The sequence below is a fragment of the Numenius arquata genome, chromosome 1 (assembly GCF_964106895.1).
Source record: "Numenius arquata chromosome 1, bNumArq3.hap1.1, whole genome shotgun sequence".
Classification (NCBI taxonomy): Eukaryota; Metazoa; Chordata; class Aves; order Charadriiformes; family Scolopacidae; genus Numenius; species Numenius arquata.
In genome coordinates, this window is record NC_133576.1 from 38,889,524 (window position 1) to 38,914,999 (window position 25,476).

At 46.5% G+C, this 25,476-nt stretch overlaps 1 protein-coding gene across 1 annotated transcript in view; it reads right to left on the bottom strand.

The window, feature by feature from the left end:
• TIAM1 (TIAM Rac1 associated GEF 1) overlaps positions 1-24,413 on the bottom strand; it is an 86,035-nt gene extending 61,622 nt beyond the window's left edge. Inside the window, exons 1-3 of the mRNA XM_074145631.1 lie at positions 24,327-24,413; positions 17,927-18,906; positions 2,335-2,782 (exon numbers count right to left, since the gene is read on the bottom strand). Of these exons, the coding sequence (XP_074001732.1) occupies positions 2,335-2,782; positions 17,927-18,895 (1,417 nt within the window). The 5' untranslated portion in view covers positions 18,896-18,906; positions 24,327-24,413. The remainder of the gene's footprint in view (positions 1-2,334; positions 2,783-17,926; positions 18,907-24,326) is intronic.
• Between the last annotated feature and the right edge of the window lie 1,063 nt (positions 24,414-25,476).

The window sequence follows — 25,476 nt, forward strand, 5'->3', positions numbered from 1 at the left end:
AGGCAATACATTTAAACACGATGGCCGCCCTGTATCTACACAACGCTAATACTTGGGACTATAAATCATGCATAAAACCGTCACAGGGACGAGAGAGGATTTGCCAGGGCCTGTTCAGGTTTCCAGCCCCACGGTGGAGAGCACCAGCAACAGCCCAGTTTTCAGCTTCAAAAGGTGGTGGCTTCCATGCGATGGGGGCACACCATGAGCTGCATACTACGTCAACCATGCCCCAGCGGGACATTTTGTTTGCCCGAGGATTGCTAAAACAGAGCTGCAGACATGAGCCAAGAAAGTCACGGGCAGTAAAATACAGCCCCGGATGAGAAACATCACTATAAATCCCAAAGTGGGGGTCCTCCATGGCCACCCCATCCTGCCGAGGGGACCAAAAGGAAGATGCAGGCCTGAGAGTGGGTCTCTCCGGGCAGTGCCGGAGCAGACAGGCCCCCAGGCAAACCTCCATGGCCCTGCCCCAGCCTCCTGCAGCTGCTAGCTTCAACAGTCCCTGCAAGGCAAAGATCAAGCGATTTAATTACTGGATGCAGATGAGGAACTGCAAGAAAAATGGACTGGAATGAGCCATGCTCGCTGAAAGACTGACATACAAAAAACCCCAACAAGCAAACAAAAAGCATAAACCGATCCTTATTTCATTATAGCGTTTCAGCTCACAGCGATACGGCCAGGAAAAAAAAAAAAAAAAGCACGTTTTAGCTGGGGACAGCAACCAACCTGCTTGGTTTTACAAAATAATCTTTACAATACTCCTGGGGGAGTGGTAAAAAAGGTATAGCAAGTCTGCAATTTTGGGAGACTGCAAGAAAAGGGTCTCCCCCTCTCTCTCCCACCTTCCCACATTATCTACGGTTGTTTAAAACTGGCACATTGTTCCTCTGCCACTGGAACCAGCCATCTCCGTGCAAAGGGTTGCCCTGTTACCCAGCCTCCCAGAGAACTATTTGCAGCCAAACAATAGCAGCTGTTAACTTCAAAGCCTCGCTTAAACACTAACATTATTAAGGCAGAGCAATCTAAGGAGCAAACACTCCACTTGAGTCAAAGCACTTTAAAATAACATTGCCTCCGTGCTCATCCTTCCCCTTTTTCCTCCCCAGATGGCCCTTTGTTTGCCCGCTCCTCACAGCAAGACCTTCCTGCCACTTCACCCCCCTCCCGGGGGATCAGGGCTCCCCCCTGCCCCTGAGCATCCCCCTGTCTCCTCTTCCATTTCCCCAATCTCCCTAACCACCCCCAAGGAAGAGCTGGCACCTAACTTTGCCGTTGGTTTTAAAACAGTGCCGTAAATTAAAAATAATAATAATTAAAAAAGCACTCTAAAAATGCACAGTGTGGGGAGGACAGGGCTATAACCATACGGAGCATTTTGGGAATCCCACGGACAGGAGGAGACATGGCTCTGCCTCCCCTGGGGAGGACGGTCACAGCAGAGGAGAGCGAGGCCAGTCCCATACCCCTGCAAGTGCTTTACTGCTAATGCAACTGCATGAAGATTAATTAGAGGTCACTTTATGAGGCCAGCTCCTGAGTTTCGCTGCTCCGTTAACGTTTATGTGCATTTATAAGCACTCAGACCCCGAACAGGGCTGGAGCGTGCTCCTAGCAGGAACTGCAAAAATTCAGAGAGAAAAGGGTCTGTGGTCCGTGGGGGCAGCTGAGGAGGCCGGACGGGGCAGCCGGGTCCCGAGGGCTGCCCACCGCACAGTGGGTGACGCAGCCAGAGCCAACTTCTCCCAAGTCACAAGCCAGCCTTGATGACCAAACCATGGCTTCCTGTCCACACCACGGCTGTGCTGCAACTCGCTGGGTGTTTATACTCGTCAAGCACATCTAGGAGAAGGAGAGGCCCACGGCACTAAGCGCAAGAGTTGCAAGAGGAATGCAGACAGAGACAGAGACCCTCTTTGAACGCATGCTGGTGTCCATCACAAGCAAAATCCCACTGTCATGTGCCAGCGACTGCACACAGGCAGCTTGTCAGCAAGCCATAGATATGCTTCTTAAAGGCAACACAGTGTTAGGAGAAGCCACCTTAGGTGGTGCCAGCAGGACTCAAAGCAGGGTACAAACCCTGCTTCGGTGCAGCGCAGTCACGTGTCTTGGACTACACACGTGCCATGCTGTAAGCACATCAACAACCATCAAATAAACCCCCCCTCTGAAAAACATCAGGACCACTTCCTCATACTTGATGTTAATTATACTGAAGTTCACAGCAGCTTTTGTTAAGAGTCTAGGCAGCAATTCATCGGCAGCAATACACAACCCACGGGACATCGCAGACGCCCATCTGGATAAACCCTTGCTCTGTACCTTTCAGGGAAACCCAGTAGTGTTTCCATTTCCTGCGCGTGGCCGACTCCACTTTCTTGTTCTTTTTGTGCACCAGGAAGTTTTTCACTGCCAGAGCGCCAGCTTTCCGTACCGTGCCCTGGGCAGCCGTCAGGAGGATGTCGGACTGCCCTGGGGAGCTGAGGGTGCCACTGCTCTGCTCGTCGCTGAGGGCAGAGCCGGCCTCCTCCAGGTTCTCGCTGTTGGTGGTGCTCATCTCCAGCTCCCGGCGGAAGTTCTCATACACCCCCTGGCGAAGCCCATCGCCCGTCGAGCTGCTCCCACTGTCGCTGCCAATGAAAGCCCGACTGGCCGTCGGGGAGTAACTCGAGTTGGTAGCATTGGAGCGTCTAGAGAGGAGGTCGGTGTCGGTGGCTGCTCCCTCGATCCCACTGTCGGTGAACTCGCTCCCCTCGCCTGCGTTGACGTCCTAGTTGCAAGAGAAACAGAGCATGAGATGAAGAGCCTGGCTGAGCCTGGCCTTCTGGAGACACCGACAGAACCTAAAATGCCCAGGTGACGCCACATTTCTTCACACCCCCATTTTGTCTGGCATTGGAAATGCCTCATCTCTTTTTCTTCTGAAGACAAACAACTGGTGGGGTAGGCAGAACTTCCAGCACAGTTGGAAGAAAGACCAGTCACACACGCGCAATTTCAGGTGGTGCCTCTACAGCCTTAGCGTTTTGGAATACAAGATGCAGCATCGTCTGTTTACATTAAGCTAAGTTAACAGTGCTAAAGGTTTTGCAAAAGGAGAACATATGGTAGCAAAAACTGGCAGTGTCAAGAAAAGCAGCAATCAACCTACGCATTTTGAAAAGAAAACATTGATATTGTACATTCACACCTACAGCTGAAGATACATTTTAGACATCTCAAGATTGCCATTTGCAAATTATATAACTAAAAAGGTACCTTTTTTTTTCCTCCTAAAATGTTAATGTATTTAAGATTATTTCTCTTTTGTGTCACTTCTACATCACAAACACTAACGATGGGCTAGAATCCCATGGTGACAGACCCTGCCAAAATACCGCAACAACAGAAGACCCTTCCTGGTCCCAAGAACTTGCAGTTAAAGGATCAGAAGAGACAAGAATATGAATGGGTTGATCAAGACAGGAAAAAACATGGCCAAATCCAGGTTTCGAAGGCTGAGTGGCTCAGTTTGCCCCCTGCAAGAAGGCTAGTGTCCAAAGGGGGCTAACCTCTACCATCTCAGCACCCGAAGGGATCTGTGGCAGTTTTTGAAGGAGGACAAATAAAGGCCAAGCCCTGTAAGACGAGACAAGAAGCAGCCAGGGAAGAAGATGCAAAGAGGTGAGAAATATGGCCAAAACAACAGGAATTTCAGCCTTTACCTCTCCTGCAGGAGCAGCTGGCGCTTGATTTACAAGTTTTTAAAAAAATGAGACTCTGAGAAGAGGTGGCAGAATGCAGTATTTATTTTGAGAGAAAACAAGCTGCTAGGTGTTGGTTCAAGCACCAACCAGTCTTCTACGCATCCAAGAGCAGCTCTGTGGAAACCGAGAAACCCTCCACTGAGCTCTGTTTGAAACCTTCCTCCTGTGGAGCAAGAGCTGGATGAGGAAACCTTAGCGGGGAGGGGAGGGGTGTTGCTGAATCTGACTAACTTTCAAGGCATTCATTTGTAACGGATGGGCTCGTTCTTTATAAACGCTACCCCTCCAGGGAGACTTGGAGTCCAGCTGGAAGAATAAGCGCTTCCTTCCCCGCTCAATGAGCACAGTTATCCTAGTCAGTCTGGTTATTTAATGCAACATGTAGTGATAGACAAACTGTTCTGGACAGGCCAATATTCCTCTACTCCCACCGCATGCGAATGAGCTGAGCAGGGCTTCCTGTAAGCGCAGTCATCTGCCCGTACAGAGCAGTTTTCTCAACCACACGTTTTTTTTCCTGCTGTTCCAATACACTTGTTTTTTGGAAGCCAATTGTCTTCCCATTTTTTGCAGCACTGCAAAGGAGGGGTATCTGGAGAGAGGAACCGGTGCTGCTCAGAAACCGATGTTTACAAAACACTGCCGCGAGCAAGTTTTTGCACTCCATTACGAAAAGCTGGATGGTGCAACTTCTGATGACAGCCCTCCATCTGAGACCCCGTGCGTCAGGGAGCCAAGGACTGGCACAGCCGCTCGACGCTCACGCGCCGGAGGCACTGCCCCTCTGCCAACACAAGCTACATCGGCATAAAACCGGAGCGCCAAAGAACTGAACCGGATCCCCCGTGTTCACTTGGACAGTTATTCCCATGGGGTGACCGGGGTTTGCACTTGTTTGCTGGGGCCTTCTTCCTCCATCATTTTTTCAAAGGGAGAAAGTGTGTCACCCGTATAGCATAAACAAATCTGCATTCTGCAGTGAGCATTATGTAACGCTGGCTACAGAAGTTATTTGAGGTTTTGAGATTTTTATTTTAGCTTAATGATTTAATAAATATACAATCTGCCTCGTAATCATTTTATCCATGCAATACAAAATGTATAGAGTCAATTCCAAAATTTTAGCTGGTGTAACTTTTAGGAAGCCTCTCATGCTTTAACTAGAATTAGTCAGTTTGAAAAAATAAAGAGCTATTAAAACAGACCACCAACCTGAGGCAGACAAGATTTGTAATTTTGCCAGCCAGCGTATGTACAAAACTTTCTTGGTGTTTTTTAGCAGATAGAGTATTTTTTCAAAAACAGAAGTGCACCCATAGATGTTCAAGCACAGTGCTGCAATGCAGGCACTCAACGTTCCTTGTGCCCAGTGTGACACAGCCTTCTTCTTGTGTAACCTTGATGAGACACAGTATTAATTGCCTCAGTTTCCTCATCCATAAATGGGTATTACATTCAGTAACTTATACATGGGCATAACGGCTTACTACTTATAAAAAAATGAAAGGATGGAAAACTCAGAGTGAATGTTATGTACGGTCATGAGTTAAAATTGTAGCACATTTTGCAAACATCTTTATAATCTTTGCCACAATGCAAGTGATAGGCTGGAGGGGTCAAAAGACCTTTTCAGCATAATGCTGCAGCCCTGCCCCTGGTCTTCCTCTGCTCCCTGTTCTCCCTTTTCCTCTCTTAAATATCCCGTATCAAAGACTTCTTACCAACCGATGTAAGCCCTTTAGTAGGAGGAGGGTCTCAATGTACAAAGGTCAGAACAGTTCAAAACCTAAAGCCTGCTAATATTGTTCACGCTCATGAATTATGAAACATAGCATTGAGTGAGCTTAGCACTTTCGGAAGTTCACTGTATGAGAAGATTGGTCTCGGGGTTAGTAGGGTTAAGAGAATTCATTGCACAGGCCTCTGACTTCTGAGTTCCTGCTGCAATGTCAGCTCATTCTCATTGGAGGCTATGAAAAGCTCTCAAGAAGCAGCCAGCATCTGCTCTGGCCGTCTCACAGTGCTATAATCCACACACTGAAGGGCATTCAATTAAGAATTCAGCATAAAGTACAGAGGTTTAGTATTGTGCTTCTGCAGAAATGTGCCGAGGCCGAAGGGGTAACACTCCCAAGCCAAGCAACAAACCATAGTAGGGTTTGATGAACACATCACTAGGGGCACAGAAATACCCCTGCAAATTTTCAAATGAGGATGCTGAAAATTAAGCATCCCAACTCACACCATGAGCACCATGGCTCTCTGCTGATGAGATCAATGTGGATACATGGGGCCTCTAGCTTTGGTGTCCAGCTTCAAAGTACCTACTGACATGGCCACCAGAGGCTACTGCCCAGAAGCACAGCGAACATTGTGCAACCTTGATGAGAACTCTTTAAAATTACTCACGTTTCCTCCTCAGGTTCTCAAAGAGCCCCACGGGCAACAGCAACATCTCTCTCCTTCGAGGAAGACTTATTACCATACCAGGTCTATGACAGGATGCACCACAGAGGCTTGCTAACAAAATAGGCATTTCACTCCTTGGAAGAAGGAGTTCCCAGGCAAAGCCTCTTCAGGCCAAGAGTGAACTACAGACATGGCTCAGTCATCACCACTCTGACTCTTGCCTAGTGCCCCTGCAGCTCTCCAGCAGGATGCTGATAGCACGTGCCAGGCACATCGCAGGAGCTGGGAGACAGCTCAAGACTGCAGAATGCATGTTTCTGAAGCCCACAGTTTTGGACATTGTACACACATTATAACAAATCACTAGCACATTACTCTGGACTTGTAATTGCTATCAACAAGGGGCTCTGGTTTATCTCACTGGTTAAAAACCCCAAAACTTTCATTTAGCTCTGTGTAAGATTCAGGACACTGCACCTGATACTTTGCACCTCACCAGAGATCTTGCATTTTGTATTTGCAGGCTGGCAAACAGCTGTCTCCACACAGAGAAATATTTTTGTCCAGAAAGACTATCCCAGGAACCAAGTTCAAGACTGGAACTAAAATCTGTGCTACCCCGCTTAGGTTCCCGCTGGTGTTTACCTAGCTTGGGGCCTGGGAGGACAAGAGGGCAAAGCAAGAGGGAGGTGGAAATCATTAAATCGGTCACACCAAATAGAAAGCATGTAGCAAAGAAAAGAAAGCGTATTTCCTCCAAGACAGAGAGATGAGGGAAGTCGTGGGAATAGTAGTTCTTGGCATTTTGAAACACAATAGGTCTTAGTCCACAGAGACAACAAACTCAATAAACTGGGGTTTGTCCTTTAGATTTAAGATTGCTCTGTAGAAAGCAGGGAGAAAGTCACATAAAGACCATTGGCTGAAGACGGAAACTAAACAGGCTTTAGCGACTGTGCTGCACCGCATGCCTTGATGACTTCCACCAGGATCTGGGACCCCTGCTGCTGCTAAAGATGACGGAGGAGCAGCATCATTTCTTCCCCTGGCATAGCTTCCCCTGCTACCAAATGGGTTGCAAATCCCCAGGGTTTACAAAAGAATTTCAGCAGAGAGTAATGGAGGGAAAGAGGATGGAAAAGTGGAATGCCCAATGCCAGAGAAGTACGCCACAGAATGAGAAACCAGAGATGGACTGAAAGGTGCTGTTGTTACCAACAAGAACGCAGTGAGGCCCAGCAAGCAGGCCACGTGCCAGGACAGCTACAACAGCCCTAATAGCATTTGAGCGTAATGAAGTGGAATTATCACAGCCCCATCAAATGCAGAGAACAATTTAACTGATGAACCAATTGGGTAAAATATTAGTGAGAGTATTAGCAACCCACTTAAACATATGTTTTTGCCTCGCATGAACACTGGGTTTCAAGCAAAGCAAGCCAGTGGGGAATAAAATTGTAAAGCAAGCTACATCAAGCTAATGTACTCGGTGCTATAACTTTTGCATACTTACATGATAGTCGTACCTCTGTATGTTCACTACAGCCACATTGCTTAAAAAATTCTTGCTAGATTTAGAAGATACACAGAAAAAAACCTTTTGCTTTAGGAAAAATGTCTACCTTCAGCTAGCAAAAATCAGGCTAAATGTTTTGGGGCAGGTTCCAAGTATCTTTGTCCCCTTGTTGAACATATTTGGTTCTGGCCCCTGCTCGCAAGAGACCACTGGATGGGATAAGCCTTGCCCAGCTGTCCAGCCCATGACTGGACACATTCAGATGGCTTGCAGTAACGATGCACTTACCAAACTTCCCACCAACAGCCTTGTTACAGAGACTATTAAAACAGCCTGGTGAATCACTTTCTCCTGCTTGATTGACAGCAGTGACTCATGGGCACTTTAGGCACATGGGACTGAGTTAGTAGGAAAACTCTTACTTCCCTAATATAAGCAGTTCCTTATGTGGTTAATACTTCTTTCTAAATGAACCATTAGATTAAAAGTACTTGTTAGTAAAAAACGACTGAGTGGGCTTTTTTCTTGGAAGGGGCTCCCTCCAAGAGAATGCAAATCCTCTGTTCCCCATCCTGTTTAGCAACAGAGCAATAAGGAGTTCACATTCAGCAACAGCCTGAAATTGCACATAACCTGTCTGGTTGCTAGTTAGGCAAGCACCACAGAATACATTTAAAATAGATGGGTAAGCAGTCTGATGGTTTGCATGCTTTTATGTGCCTGGAGTCTCTTTGAAGCTCTTATGTAAAAAAAGATTGGCCTGATAAGTGTTTTTCTTTCTTTTCAGTACTGACTCTACCATCATTTGATGGTCAAGGTGGTCTGTTAAGGTACGACTTGCTCCAAATCAAAATGAAATCCCTTCCTTCAGAGTAACTTGAACACATGGTAATGAACGCATTAGAAGATTTATCTGTCTTGAAAAGAGTCAAAACATTCCAAGAAGCAAAGATAAATCATAAATTGTAATTGAAACCTGAGTGGGAGAAATGGTTTTAAAGCTGCAATGGAGAAACACAAAAGCAACTCCATACAGTTTTGAAGACTGTTACAAAAGTACTGAATCATATAGACATAACTCACTGTAAAGTCAGAGGGATTATAATAATGCCATGAAGGAGATCTGCTACGGCAGCAATGAACAAAGCCTCTCAACCAGATGCTAGGATTCAATACTAAAGAAAGTTTTGAAGATATCTACAGGCCTGCGTACAACAGGACAGTATTACGTGAGAACTAGTCAGGATGCACCAGGCTGACAGCAGGCTTTGGAGAACTAAACTGAGAGCCACAAACCAACACGGCCCAACTGCGGTTTCTGTCGTATTGGTTGGGTCTTGTTTACACCTCCTCAGAGTGCTCCTGAGTCCAGTGAGGTACAGTTACAAGCCAACTGCAATTTGTATGTGGATACCAGACTGAGATGCTGGGTTTGTTACCTTTGGTAATTCAAAGAGATCGGACACTGATATGTACAAGCAGCTTTGGTTCCTACTTTTGTGCACTCCCCGCCCTGGTGCAATAGTTCTTCAGATGTCTGAAAGAATCAATTTTTTTTTTAAAGAACAAACCCTTATATATGTTATTAAAGCTGCTTGGAGTGGTTTAATAGGCAAGCATGTTTTGGCCATGGTTCCCTGAAATCAAATTTACTCCTGACAAAAAAGGTACTAGCCCAGACCTCTAGATATTTCTCCTAGCAGTAAGCTTTACTCTAATTATGAAAGGATGAGTCACAGTCACAGGTTTCTGGGCAATAATCCCTGGGAAAGTCTTAAGGCACGGATTTCAATGGATTTTGGTTCCAGGATTCCTTTGTGAACTTCTCTTGGTGAATGCTGTACAGTTTAATTTGGCACCTTGGAAAGACAGACAAGGTACTGGGTGCCACGCACCCAGAAGATACTTGAATATGGGAAGGAAATGGGCATCCACTTTGCTCCTGTGGGACAGGCAGATAGCAAACACCAATGTATCAATCATCCATCAACCCCATTTCCTTTGCAGGAAACTCTGATATATACGGCTGTTACCTCAGGATTACACTTGGCTCCCTCACTCCATGTTAAGCTATCACATTAGCTTGGCGCTTCTAACACAGGGGTTGGGAACATTTTTGGTTCACTGACAGCCCAGACATTTTCCAGCTAATATGTGGGCCCTTCCAGAAAGATCATCTCTGTAGACCAACATGCTTCCCCAAGGAGCCTGGTTTTCTCAGCTGACTTAGATGCCTTAAAGGCAAATTATGGACCCACAGGGACTCCTGCAGCAGTCACAAAAGTACAGCCCTGGAGAACTTGTCAGCTGTGAGACAGAAAATCTTGAGAATGAAACTGTCCCCCACAAAGCTGCGGGGAAATACATTGGGCGGCTTTACCCTTCTTTCCAAGGTACTGTGCAGAGCTCTTCACTGACTTGAGACAGTTGTGGCATCAGTTTGTGACCTGTTCATGTTCAGAAAGTTAGTTTTGCATCCCTAAAAGCAAAAGTATTGGGTAAAGGGAAGCAGGAGGATGCTTTGATTTTGCTTTTTAATAACGAGAGAAATTCAAGCCTGCGAGAGAACGCACAAAGGACAACAGGGCCCTTAGCAGGAAACAGCACAAAGCGCTACCATGGGACCTGAGCACACTGACTCTTCCCTAGCTTTAGCACTGACTTTTAAGGGGTGCTAAAGGATATAATACCATGAACGAGAATCAATCCATAATCCAGTAAAGCCTCTTGCAGTGTGGTCCCTGCACACAGCTTCCGACACCTGCACAGATCTGCGGTGGACGCCCGCTTTCCATCTCCAGCAGTGGGAGGAAGTCTCAGTTCTTGAGCACTGCAATGTTTAATCCCTCTGTTTCCAAATGATATGCTGAGGACCCCCCCAAAATTACCTTGCTTTCATCCCAATGGACCACCCAGATGTAGAAAGATTCTAGAGGGATTGAGCTAACCATAAACTAACACAAGCAGCCTAACCGTGCTCGACTTATTTAAACAAATGGCAACATGCCTAACCAAAATCCTCAAAGTAAAATACAGAGTTAGGTTACTTTTTGTTCAATCAATGCCGAGAAAAGGCAATTCTTCCTGAGAAAGGTAACAGAGGGGGTAAGAAGTGAGGAAGGAGGAACGCTGCTAGAACAGCAGCTTGAAATCAGAACTTATCACCTGGGAGATGTTCAGCTGAGCAATCACCTAACTTAAGGGAGCAAGGAAATCGTCTGCCATCTGGGATGATGACTAGTCACAGGATCACACATTGTAACTCCTTGAAAAGAAACGTTTCGATGGAGCGCTTCACTGGAAAGGATCACTGTGGCAAATTGCATCCATGTAAGTAAGCACAGCCCAGCAAACAAGCAGCTGGGGCAACCTGTCTGTGATTTCTAAGTGGAAAATACTTGAAACTAGAAACATGCAGTTTACATAGCTTTACAGAGAATACAACTATTGCCAATGGTATAAGCACTTCAGATGTATAAATGACAAAGTCCCACTGTTTAAAAAAAAAACCATGCCTGAATGGAGCTAGATCAGGTATCAGGACTGCTGATTTGCTTTCCATTGGCTTCAGACCAAGAGTGAAGGAAGAAAAACAAATCAAGATCTTAGAAAGAGTATCAAAATATTAGCCAAAAGAGACCAAAACACTCATTTTCACATGCTCCTTTCCTTGACAATATTGGGGCAGAGTTGTGTGCTCTGGAGGGAGTGACTGCTATTTGCTTTAAAATATCTTGAATAGGCAATACCTGACCGCATCTCATCCATCTGGGAAGGGCAGTCTGGTGATGGAGCAGGGAAGACCTCTGAGTTCAGGTCTAAAGCCCTCCATTCCCCCAGGCTCACGCTGAATCCACTTCCAGTTAGCCAGGCTATAAACAGCTCATTTGGTCTAGCTGTTAAATAGGTCTTGTCATTCAGACCCACCGAGAGCTGCCTCACTGGCAGCCAGCAGGACCCAAGATGTGGATTCACAAGCAGTTTACACTGGTGCAAGCTTGGGCTGCCACCTGAGTGGTTTCCCCTTCCCTCCCCCCTCTTTCTTTAACTTGGTGCCCTGTGGCTAGTAGCTGAAAACAGAGATGTTTGGTTTTAAGAGGGTTGTTTGCTGGAGTCTCAACAAAGCGACCAGCTGAGCAGTGCTCTTCAGTGGGATTCAGCCTCTTGAAGTGAACACCCGACCCAAACTGTCCAACCCAAGGTTCTCCAGCTTTTGGAGATTTGGAGCATGGCTCAGGCTATAGTCGAGACCTTGGGAACAACCTCCGTCTGAAAGGCACTACGAGACTTCATGAAAAGGGGCTTGAATCAGTGAGATACACATTATAGCAGAAAACCAGTTAACATCTTTCAGGCACTTACTAAATTATGTGTCATTAATTATAATTTAATGATACATGACTTTGTCATGATTTCTTTCATCAATTCCATCTGGAGTCAAGCGACTAAGATTAAAGGTCTGGGTCAATCTGATTAAGAATCATATTTAGGTTGAAAATAGCTGTGTTTTCCAGACTACAGACTGAGATGTACAGAATTACTTTAATAGGAGTAGAGCTTCAGCTGCTGAAGACACTCTGCCTGGAAAAACGATGACCGAGGAAGGTTATAAGAGCAGGCTGTAAGGTCACAAGTGTTATGTAGAGAGTGAACAGGATGCAGTGGAAGCCAGAAGGAGAAAATTATTTCAGAAAAGAGAATTCATGGGGGACAGGTCAACCCAAAAGTCTTGGATGCATTCCTCACTCAGGAAGACTCAAATCACTAATTTTCGGGAAGAATGCCCTAAAGGAAAGTTCACCCCATACTCTCCTCATTTCTTTTTTTTCCTGAGCGCTTGTTATTTGGGGAACAAGGCACTGGGCTGGATGGTGCTTTCATGTGACTGACCCAGTGTGGTCCTTTTACATTTTGAGGTTATGTCATGTCCTCCATGCCACAAAACTATTTGTGAAAAAGTTTTACACAACTTAAAAACAAGTATCAGCTCTCTGGAGTTTAGCCATCCTACATAACGTAATGAAACACTATAACCTGTTATAAAATTCCCTGAGATAGTAAAAAAATAATATTGACTGGAAAGATACTCTAATTTTAGACTTGTTTCTCTGTACATCCTGATCTAATTCCCAAAAAAACTCTGGTTTCATCTCCTGCATATTCTATAAAATTTTTTCATATAGGATTTTTTTTTTTTTTAAGGCTTGAGATCCCAAATTCCTTCAGGCTACCTACAGAGGCCTAAAAATAGTAATAAACTTGAAAATCGGACAGAAGGGGATTTAACGTGCCAAGGACATAGTCTGGGGCTGGCGCTGAAGGACACGCAGCTTCCAAGTCAGGCTGGCAGGAAGTTTGTTCACTGTCCCCGAGCTCAGCTTCACAACAAACACTGGAGAGAAGACACTGTAAAAGAAACCTTTGCTTTCCCTGCAGAGTTGAGGGACATCTTCTTGCTGCTGCTTCTCAAAAATTATGTAAAAAACCTGGACTGCACCATTGTGACGCTAACGCTGGAATTCATCTTTCCAGAGGAAATCACAAACTGGGCTATAAAGCTCAGAGAGGAATGAGCCATCCTTCTGATATGTGAGTGGCTGACCATGCAGAAATGCTTGGCCACCATGTCTCCTTGGATTTTAATGCACACATGAATCAGACCATGCTCTAAATACTGCTTGTAAAACACCATTGCCTCCCTAGAAAATACAGACCACTCATGGCTTCACACCTCCGAGGGACTACTCCTAATGTCTTCCCCCACATAGCAAATACCAGCATTCAAGCCCATGGAGGTCTCTGGCTTCAATGGCCACTACCACCACCACCTTGATCATCATGAAAACCAGATGGGGAGGAGTGGGACCTGAGGGGCTGGAGCCCGCATCAGGTAGGCTTATGCTGATGTGCAGCAAACATCCGTGAACAGACACGCTGCTGGAACCACGGCCTGGCAACCAGATATCGCCGCTTGACCACAACATCTTCTGTACACGCAGGATGTCTTCACCCAACTGTAGCGGACTTTGAAATGTCTTTTAAAAGAGGTTCATGCCTTACACGAGGCTGTATCCTCCCCCAATTTGATGGTCTAGAGAAAAGAGCAGTCAAAAATTGTCCACAGAGGGGGAACATGGAAAAAGGAGGTGGCAAGGTGGGCTTGAAAGTGGCACAAAACCATATCTCAAGGTTTCCATTCCCTAATTCCCCTCCTGAAACTTCAACTAGGGCTCATAACAGCAGGGCAGCATGTGGTTACATTTGTCTCTGAACATCCACCAGGAGGAGGAGGAGGAGGAGGGTCTCCAGCAGGCAGATGTTTAGCTACAAGCAGGACACAACAGGGCCACATTTCACAAAATCTGGATCCCAACAAGCAGGTTGTAGGGTCCTGGGGATCTCACAACCCACAGTCAGAACAAGCTGTATCCAACCAGAGCTTGTCTCCCTTCAAGCAAAAATGGGTGAAAATGTCAGCTAATTAAGCTTTTTCCACCTACACCACATCAGCTCTGAAAGCCAAACAGGATCCCAGCAGAGCTCTCCGGGAAGTCTCGCTTCAGCAGATCTGAACCCTTAATGTTAAAATGTTACGAAAAACAGAACTGCTGCGTGGGTGCCCCAAAGCCACCCTGTGAATATTAATTGCCTGTGCATATTGAATATAATTGTCTCTCCGGTATTAAAAAGCTCTCCTTCTCAATTAGTGGAAAGTGACTCCCACAGTTCAATTTAAGGTTTAAATTTGGAAGGGAGAGATTTTCTTTCCTTTTTTTTTCGTTTCTTTAATATAAAACACGTACTTATAAAGAACCCATGGATAGGGCATTATAGCAAAACACATATGGCTGTGATTCCAGCATCTCCTTTCTGTGATATACTCAAGGATGCATTTTCCCAGTAGCAGTGGTCAGCACAGCACAAAAACTACAGCTGCTGACAACTTCTAATAAATTTAGCCTGTAGAGAAAATACAATAATGTACATATAGTTGAACATGCATGTAACAGCATCTACATTCAGGAATCAAACACAACGGCACAAACCCATTGCCGTGGTCTCAGACAGACACTGCCCTCAGGCCCTCTTGCTTTCAGGGACCTCTTTGGGATCGAGACTAGTCAAAAGCTGCCTAGAAGTGGCCATCAGGACCTTTCAGTATTTCTAGCACCAGGGCAGGTGAGACTAAAATGTCAGGCAAATATCCCAGCTACGACTTTCCAAAAACTGAAAAAAACCCAACCCACTGGCAAATACAAATCCAAATTCTTGTGAAGATGGGCAACAATGATCTGGGCAGAAACCTCCCTCCTGGCTATGAGGCTCAATTAGGTGACTGAACAAGGGAGCTACCTCTGCGCTGTTAAATAACAAGGAACAGTGATAGGTCACGGGCCTGGAGGTCATGAGGGGAAACTGTGTCCAACACTATATTACACTTGGCCCTAGGTCACCTTTGTGTGATGCCCCGGTGGCCCTAAGACATAGCTATTGTTTTGTGGGATTAAGATGGGGGGAAGCAGTTCAAAAGGCTGGAAAAAAACATGAAAGTTATGCCTCAGTCCGCTAAATTTTTTTTATAGCATCAAATGTTTTACAGCGTGAGGACACATATGGCAGGCTCTGAGGCAATGCTCAAGGTGGTCATCAAAGAGTGTGAAGCCCATCGAGAAAGTGTTGAAAGACTGGGAAGGGAAGAGGGAAACAGAATTCCCCAAACTGTGATGAAATACCGGCTGGCACAGGCAAACACAGTGCCAAGGAGCACATTAACAGCAAAGAAGTAAGGGCATCAGCTCCATGTCTCAAGCTTCCACCATCTCAGGTAGGGTAACCATCACGCTCTACTTCACACCAGAGGTGTCAAGCAAAGTGCTGAGATACTGTCAGACTGAGGACCTGGTATGGAGACAGGCTGGTAGTTTCCCTCCTCTCACCCCATGCAAAGCCACCTAATCAGGTTCACCAAAGAACTAGTCCTTTAACTTGGTGTGCAAATTTGGCCTTCTTTTTTGCTCTATCAAACACATAATGACAGTCATTTCCCTAAGCTTGTTAAAGGTAGGCTTGGGCTAACATGACTTCATTGCTGACAAGTATCTTATACTTACTCTATGCTGCTAAGGATTAAAGACTTGGAAGGAATTTTGACCTTTCAAAAGCTTTAATTTTGTTGAATTTATATGTGATAACAATCAGTGCCAAGATTCCTTATAGCCACCATCTCCAAGCTCAGGAGATAGATCTAGTGAAACCAGCCCCACAAAGTGATTTCCCTGGGTGTAGCTGAGGCCTCGCAAAATGCTACGCAAATTCGTGACTTTCACTAAGTGCCTCAGAGGAATCTTACTAATGCTGAGATAGGCACCAAGAAGAAAAACAAATGCTTCGCTGTTCACCAGCGACACTGCTCTCTTTTTCTTAAATACACTTGAAAGAGGGCTAGAGGCAGCAGTTGCACCTAACAATCTTCATGAAAGCTGTTACGTTCAAGGCTGCCAAATAACATCCTTTTTTTTTTGGTTGTTGTTGTTGTTTTCCTCCTTTTTATCCTGCACTGCCTTGATGGAGCACCAAAGGGTTGCTGCGCTCGCACCATAAAAATACCTCCAAAAATAAAGAGCTGATTTTGAAGTACAAAAGTCCCTGCTTTGAAGTCCCTGCTGTTGTGGGACGCTGCAGCATCTGTTTTAGCATGTCATTTTTATATTTAGAAGCAGCGTATCTCCACAGATCAAGCACAGCCAGCAAGTCACTCAGCAGCCCCTTCCCATCAGCTCTCACAAGTCAGTGCCAGCTGACGGTGGTGGAGCAGGGGGGGGACAAGCTCCTCTCGCCCTCCGACAGCCCCCCGCACCTCCACAGCCCCGCACCTCCTCTGCAGCACGCTGCAACCTGCCTGACTCAGACTGGTGTCTCCGTCTGGTGTCCTGCCAACCTCTCAGCCCGGCAGCAGGACGGGAGCCTGCCAACCTCCGACCTTGATGCGACGTGCTGCTTTTTTGCTTTTTCTGGGTCACGCGGCGTGGTGTGTGTACGCTGCACGGCATATGTAGGAGAAACCATGCAATAAAATCAGGGGAGTTGCTGAAGCATGCAATCTGCTGCACAGCTCTGACCTGCGCCGTTCGGGCTGTTCTGTCTGTGTCCCCCGGCCACGTTTCCAAGCCAAAAGCTCAGAAAATAGCGCATGTAAAAAACCCTACAGACAGCATCTTCCATTAGGCAGCTGGAGCACTGCTCTTGAGAAGGTCCAGCAAGCCAGCTGAATAAACTGAGTGCAACATGCCCGCAAAGTGTATGCCACACGTGGCTTGTACAAGTGGGCAGGATTTGTAGCTCCTTTATCCCATCCCTAAGAGCAGTCTGCCACTGACTGTAAGCGGAATTGCTGTGCGCGGCGCAAGGCGGTGCTGTGTAACCTGATCAGGCAGAACAGGGCCAAGAACATCTGGGCAAAACATAATAAAGACCCAACAGCAGCCATCAAAGCAGAAGACACAGGACCGGTGTTGGGAAGGTGGGAGGGGCACCAGATAGAAAAAGTTCATCTTGGCTCTGTGCTGTCTGTTAAAGGACGAAGGGTATGACGTCCTCCCTGCCTAGGAGAAGCAGCATCTCCTCCATACATCCCCCATCGTTTTTCAGTTTGCAGCGGGGGAGCACTGCAGCTTGCAGGACTGGCAGCCTCCTGCAAGGGGACAGCACTGCTTCTGGGTGATGTTTTGCACAGATGTGAATGCCGGGTAATTAGAAGAGTGAAATTTCAGCCCAGCCAGTGTTTGCCATGGTGAGGGGGAAAACACTCGCAGGTTTCTTCTCTGCTTCCAGCCACAAGAGCCGATGAGTGCTTGCATGTGTGCAGGCAGGGGAGGGCAACAGGACAGAGGGGAGACACAACCAACACACGCGAGCTCCCCTGAGCGGAGTGATCAGTTTTGGCAGCTACCCTGGGAAAAAAGGCACCATCAGCACTGCAAAACACACAGGAAAATTTTTAGCTGGCAAATGCAGATTTATCTTTTCCAGAGGCAGTGAAGAGTGGAAAAGGTCCAAAGTTGCAGATAAGGAAGGGAGCAGTGATGGGATCAAGCCAGCTCTGGAGACCAGTTAGTTCAGCTCTCTTTAGAAATGGGGTGTTGAAGAAAAACAGACCCTGGTAGAACCTGGAATATCTTTATCTACAGACACAGCTTAGTAAATGCCACAAACTTATGTTTTACATAGTATAAAACTGCCTTACCTGAGTAGTTTTTGCCCTTCTGCCCTGCATGCTGTTACTATGGCTAATTTGTGGGTTGGTGGCCCCTTCGGAAAGGCAGTGGGATTTCCTACAGGGCAGCGTATTGTAATTACTGTAGGAAGGCGCATCCTCAGCGGTAACCGATGCCATCTTATGACTCCCAATATCCGGGATGTCGGACACTAAATTCCGGCAGTAACCTCCAAAGGCATTTCGTGGGCCTCCGTTGACGGTAGCACTCGGGGTTTTGGGGGAATACAGGTCACTCATAGAGTTGGCACGCTGGCAGGTGACCAGCGGCTGGGGGCTGCCGCTAGCCTCTGTCCCCTGGGTGGCCTCGGCATCCTTCTCCTCGGCCAAGCCCAGGATTTCCTCGTTGCTCGTTAAATGCTCCTGGCTGAGGTCAGAAAGTGAAAACTCCAGGCTGTCCTCGCGCCAGATGTCGGCCGATTTGGAGCGCTTCTTCTTGAAGCTGGCCGTCTCCATGAAGTTTGTCCCGTTGGCCGCATATCGATGTGACCTGCCCTCGCCCTCCGCCAGGAAGGGCGGCTCGTCCCCGTAGAGCCTGCTCTCCTCCGAGTCGGGCATGCTCTGGACGGAGGCGGCGGTGAGGACGGTGCTGCTGTCCACGCTGGGGGTGACGGAGGAGTCGGTGTGGTAGGAAACGGGCCGCAGGCCCATGTCCACACGGTCCACCCAGATGGGGCTTCCAAAGTCCTCTAGGTTGGCCTCCTGGGCGAAGGGCTCCAGGCCGTTCTCCGCCAGGGACTGGGGGATGCTGGGGGTGCTGCTGGAGCGGGTGCTCACTTCCGAGTTACGGTGGATAATTTTTCCAGAAGAAGCGTGCCGTGTCCGGCGGGAGGCTTTATTGGAGAGGCGAAGTGAGCGGGAAGTGTGCTTGCGGCCCAGGCTGGTGTGCTTGTCTCCGTAGAAGGCGTGCTCCACACTCTGGCTCTCCGCGTTTCCCATGGTGTCACAGTCTGCAAGAGGACAGAGCAGGAACCATTAAAGGTGGCAACAAAACACACTGGCAAGAAGACACATGGACGCCCCATTTTACCCAAAAGAGCTTTCTTTTTTTTTTTTTTTTTAATGAACCTGTCCCAAAACCTGTACCAGAGCTTCCACTGGGTCTCGCAGGACATGATTTAACAGTGGCAACTAATCCCATAGAATTAGTTAAGGCGGCCAGCAACCATACCACCAAACTTATAAATACAACTCAGTTAAATCGGTATGTAAGAAAAAGCCAGACGACAGCTATGCTGGTGTAAATGAAGAATGTAGAAGAGGGAAGGACTAGACCTTGAAGCTTGGTGTGAACTGGAGCCAGTTAACCACCAAAGTGCACTGGCACTCTCAGCTCTGCACGCATTCACTTGACTCTTAGCACTAGCTTTGCAATTCCAGCCAACGCTACAAACTCAAAAAAAATCAACAGCTACTGTTTATCTGCATGTAATAAGATGCCAAAATGTAGATGGATATACGCCTTTATCTGAGATTTCACTTCTTTGCTAGGAACTGCAAATTGAAGCACCAAATAGCAAAGTACAAATTCAACTGTTCGGCGGCGAGCTAATGATAGGTTTGATTTCTGGAACAAAAAAACAGTGCAACATGAAGCAGGTACAGAGAGCCCCACACAAGAAAGCCATATTATGAAAAATAAATTAGCATGAGTGACTCAGACTATATAAAAATAACCTTTCCTTCCTACTCACTCTGAAGCAGATAGCTAGATCTAAGCGCTTTGATCTAGCAAAGAGAAAACTGAGCTGGAACCCAGGGACTGGGTTTCTGTCCCCATCTCCGTACCTAGCCTCCTGCATTATTCAGTTGCGCACATCCTGCCATGAAACAGGTTTCGCATCCAGCAGATGGGAGCGATGATCTGGATTCAACCTCGGAAAACACTTTGAGTTCTGTAATCTCACTCGACAAATGTCAGAAATATTTTATCAGTAGTATTGGCTCCTTCTGGCCAAAGATCAAGAAGAAGGAGAAGAAAAGTAAATGTTAAAGTACATGGGCATTTAAAATTAAATAGGGGATCCTGAATTACACACAAGACAATTATATCTAGATAAATAGTCCATAAATCTTGAACAGAAATTCCAAGACAAAACTTTCTCATTTTGAGGTATTTCTATTAGTCTTGGTTGGAGAAAAAAAAGAAAAAAAAAAAAAAAGTTGCCCTGACAGTAAAATAATCTGGAGTTTTAAATTTCTTGGGGCAATTTCCTCTCCTTTAACAGGATGTGCTGATGGGTATTGAGCCAGATGCTGGCAGAATGAATGTGATCGTGTATTTTCCCTCGCTATCTAAATACACATTATCACTGCTGCACAGAACTGAATTAGCCCTCCATAAATTACATATAAAGTGAGGAATCGATTGTGCTAAACGCAGGCACAGCAGTTCTGCTGTAGGCTGCCCTGGGCTCATATGGTAAAACTGAACTTCTGCAGTGATACATCTGACCACAGTCAGAGGACAGCTCTTCTCTACTCTTCTACCCAGCTAAGTAGGTCTTGTCTGAGGCTAAAAATCTGTTCAGTGCTGGAGCAACAGGCACTTCCATAAATATCTGGACATTTCTGTATCTAAAATAAATATAATTGCATGTCAAGTAAACTATACTAGGAAATACCCTATGTCTACTGAAATTAATGACTGAACTCTCATTGACTGTCATGAGACTTGGTTATCATGCATAGTTTAGAAAAACAAATGCGCTGAACAGAGGGCAGATTTTAATCTAAAAAAAAGTGACAGCATTATAAATCCCTAGACAGGGTTTATTATTCCTTAAAAGCTACAGCCCTCTGATATGGACCGGTCTGAAAAACAAATGTCAGCTAGGTTTGGTTCTAAGACATTTTATAGCACAAAAATTGCATTTTGTCTTGCACACATGTCTAAAACCAGACCTCAACGCTTTCCATCTTGCAAAAGAAAAACTCTCGGGTTAGTGCTTTTAGCTGCTTTGATTCTGAGATTCTTGCTAACCACACTTTCGTTCGACAGGATTTCCACCAGCTGCAAAGCCCATCACAGCATGCACCATTTCTCCCCAGTCTCCAGCCATCACCTCGGTACCTATCTAAGGAGAAAGAGCAGTTTTAAAAGTCCTCTTGAAACCCTGAATAGTGGCTCTTTACCTTCAGAAACGGAGCTGCCAAAGGGCAGGAGTGTCCCCTGCACACCACCCGGCGATGCACCCTTGCTGATGATAACACCGGGCAGCGTGGCTATGGAAAGCAGCCCCGTGCCACCACCTCAACCTAGTCTCCATCCACACTGGGCAAAATTTTACCCAGCCAAAAGGTAACAGAACCACAAACGACTTGGCAAGGAAAAGAGCAGCAGCTGAGGCTGCGTCCCGTGGAAATAACGCCGCTAGAAACACTCTCATGGAAGGAAGAAAGTCTTTTCTCCCGCAGACGGCAGGAATGTTTACTGAGCGATTTCACACAATGAGAACTATCTGCTAGAGACTGGCAAGAAGTGTCAGACTTCAAAGTAAAGAGCTGTCCCTTTTTAATTCGGTGGATTGGCGCTTTAGGTGAGGACGGGGTTCGCACATCCTGCAGATGGCTATCTATCTACCCCAGAGATTATCCCATACCTTGCTCCTCTACCCAGGAAGGACGGACAACTGAAGAGGTCTTTCCCTAGGGGGTTGGAACTCGATGATCTTTTAAATTCCCTTCCAACCCGAACCATTCTATGATTCTATAGCCACTCTTTTCCCCGGCATTACACTGCAGGCTTGCTTGTTCTGCACGGTGGGTGCAATGGGGCCGCAGGCAGGCAGGGTGCAGCTGACCCAGCTGCAGTGATGCAGGACGGCGCCATCCCCACAGTTCGTCACCTTCCCTCCCCCCCCACCAGATGCCAGGAGATGTGGGGGCACAACAGGCTGAGCACACCTCGAGTAGGGACAGCCAACCCTAGCGGGTCAAGTTGCGGGTGGTCTCTCGTGGGGTGCCTGAGACAAATGGCCCCCCCTGCAAGGGACCCTCCTCCTACCTTCTCACCCCCATTTTCGCCTCCTCTCTGCATTTTTGGCTGAGCATTTCCACCAGCTACCCACAAACAGTTCAGATGCTCACGCAGCTGAGTGCACTAAAACAGCAGAAAATAAACTTGGGGCGGGAGGGGAAATACTTTATTTATTAGGGGTTTTTTGCTGGGATAGTGAATTCAACTGGCACATGCCAGAGGCAGCACAAAGGTGCCCGTCTGGAGACACAGCCGGGGGAGGATGCGGCAGCACGGCTGGAGGGCAACGCAGGAGTCGGGGAAGAGGGAACAGCGAGTGGCACAACCCCCATTTTTTGGCAGCAGCGAGCTGTTAGGTCAGCTCAGACAGATGTGGAAAGGCAGCCCTGAAACATGTGAATTCGCAGTGAAGCAGATGCTGGCGTCCTCAGTGAGCAAGAGCAAGGCGCTGGGCAGGGGAGGGGAGCCCCAACCTCCCCTTCCCAGGGGCAGCGGCAGACACCCTGGGGCAGAAACGTCTTAAATTGCTCCAGCTACGACTGCCAGATGCTGCCTGTCTACAGCTTAACTGAATTTAGCACACTCAATGAAAAAAATCTGTATCAAATTAAGAAAATGAGTAATGTTAATGGGAGTTGCACGCAAATGCTGGTAGGACAAAGGCTCCCCTTGTTAGCTCACCCGCCGAATCCAAAGGTGACCATTAAAGACCTATCAAGGTACCACCAGGATACAACATAAATCAAGTGTGACACGTCTTGATGCTTTGAACAGGTCTGTCACGCTCAGCCAAGGATTGCGACGTGTCAAAAATCTGTTCTGAATTACTCTCTAAAGCCAGCAGAGATTAGCGCACACACAGACCATGCACTGCAATCAGAACTAGTTGGAAATTTTTCAGCAGAAAATGTTGATTCATCAAAACCCAAACTTTTCATGGCAATAGACCACTTTGGATGAAAGGCTCCCCCGCTCCAAGAGGGAGAGATCTGAAAACCGAAGCGAGGAGACAGGCACGTCTCCTGGATGAGGCACCAGCTCGGTGACTCAGTTGCCTGCCGAAGATGCAGAAGACTGAGATTCGTATCTGCAGCCCAAGTCAGGCAAACGTGGGGTGGCAACTTGTTCCTCCACATCCTCAAGAGGTGGCCTGCCCATCAAGCTATAGGCTGCTTTGGGAAAGGGCCCTCTCTCCCAGAAGGTCTGCTCCTTCCCAGTTCAGAGCAGGGAAAATGTCAAAATTGTGGAAGTCTTCAAGGGGCCAGGAAAGTCCCCTTTTAGCCAACTTGCGTGTCAAGAGACAGTACAGGGGTTTGAATTGTTGGGTTTTTTTAAAACCAAAACTTAAGATTGATATCAGCAGGGAGAACGCTAATTCTGAGGAAAGCTTTGGAAAAAACAATGCTGCCTACATCAGCTACCCTAAACAGACAGACTGAACTCTAGCTGAACTGCTGAGTTTTTGCTGGATGAGTTTTATGTGAAATGGTTACACATAAAAACAATCACATTCTAGATGACCACGGATGACGGCCCCCTCAAAGAATATCACTGTCTTGGAAAACAGTCATTTCTCTTTCTCTTCCCTTACTCCCGATATTAACTATTTCTCAAAATAATTACCAAACCAAAATACTCATTTCAACTAAGCCTAAATTACTAACTCTCAAACTTGCAAAAATTCGGGCCTTTAGATTCCAGAAGAAAATCTAAAATATATTAACTTTCCAACCGAATTCGAAGCACCTCGCAAGACAACAGATTGCAAATTTAAAATTAGATTCTAGTGGGAGGCCCTGGTGACAAATCTGTATTTTTCTCCTGGAGCGGAGCTCTAAGGCTGTGAGAACCAGAACAATGATTAATCCACAGCGAGCAATGAATCTACAGAAATAAACTTTTGCTAAAATCTGCCAGCCAACAACAAAGATTTTTACTGAACTCACAAGAACCACATAGAAAAACGTACAAGACTAATAACCAACTGTGAACATACACATTTTATTGTAATTAAAATGTGCTTTTTCAAAAGGGCAAGAGAGAGGCTGAAATTCCACAGTAAGCCTTTCAGTTTCTCGGAAACTCCAGCAGCATATTTAATTGTTTTCAAATCAGAACCTTTTAACCAGCCATTTCTTTTTTTGTAAGCTGCTCTCGCATATGTTTAAGCACGGGATGGACTCCAAAAAGGCCCTGCAGGCAATTCAAAGAAGAGGAGAGAGGGAGGAAGGCATGTCATCAGTAGCTGCTTGATAGCCATTCAAATGCCTTTGTATTGCTAAACGGCTGTAACCATAAACCGCATGCAGCTTATCCAATTTTTTTCCCCTCCCAAGAACCATTATACAACACAGCAAACTCCTGAAGAAAAATATATGGACACACATGTACCTTCCGAGGCAGTACTGGTATCCAGCGCAACCTTCCCCAAGGGAGCTGTGGCATTTAGAGGTATAGAATTGCAAATGATACCAAAATGAACAGTTACTGGGACTGCAGAAGCTGTCAGCACCTGCCACTCAGCGACTCCATTACTCTCACGTCAGAGACTATGACTATATGCCAAAAACCTGGGGAGAAAGAAGGGAGAAAAAAAAAAAAAAATCAGACAAAGGGTTAGCAGGAACCCTTTACATACAATACAGGAGGATGTCTTCTGCCAGGCCCTGTTATCATCACTTACCTAAGAAACACTGTGCAATACAGCATGTGAATGCTGTGCTTAAATTTAAATTATGAAATCTGATGATGGCAGAATAAATGAAAAACCCAGTTAAGCACCATCAGCCCAAACTACAGAATGCGGAGAGTTCCTCTTCCCACCACTTTGTACAATAAAAATCCCAGTAGACATTAACATGCCCCTGCTGAGGGCAGTCAGTCTCAGGCAGCGCTAGAAAACCTCGGGTCCAAAACCATGCCTGAGTCTGAAGACGACCACCAAGAACGGCACCTTCCAGTAAACCAGGGTTTAACTTCTGGCAGAAAGGGGGGACCCAACTGTGCAGGGAACAGGCCCAAAACTGGAAGACCTCAGAGGAGACTTCTCTGCTCAGACTGTCTAATTTTCAAAAAGGGCAGTTATCCAAGCAGGGATTTCATTAACATTTTTCAAGGGCAAATCAGACATGTAGGGCAGAGCATTTACATGCATTTTTGTGCACAGTGAAAAGATTGTTGGGTTAATTGCGTTGACTAAGGCACGGATACAAGAGACCGATCTGCGTCTATTTAGACCTAAGACAAGTCTTAAGAACAGTCCTCACGTTACACACATGCGTGCACTCCTGTGGGCATCAAATCCCTTTCTTGGCCTGATACCACTGGCAAGCTCCCTTGCAAGTACGCCAGCTCAAGGTCCAGTCCTGTGAGATACCAAGAACCACAAACTCACTGGAGGGCTGGGTGCGCTCGCTGCCCAAGCCAGCTCTCAAGTCACCCAACTCCCCCTCCTCCCCACCAAACACCGGCAGTGAAACGTCAACTCAACACTGCACGCAGAGTTTTGAGGGTTATAAACTTTCCCAAAATTCTCAAGGAA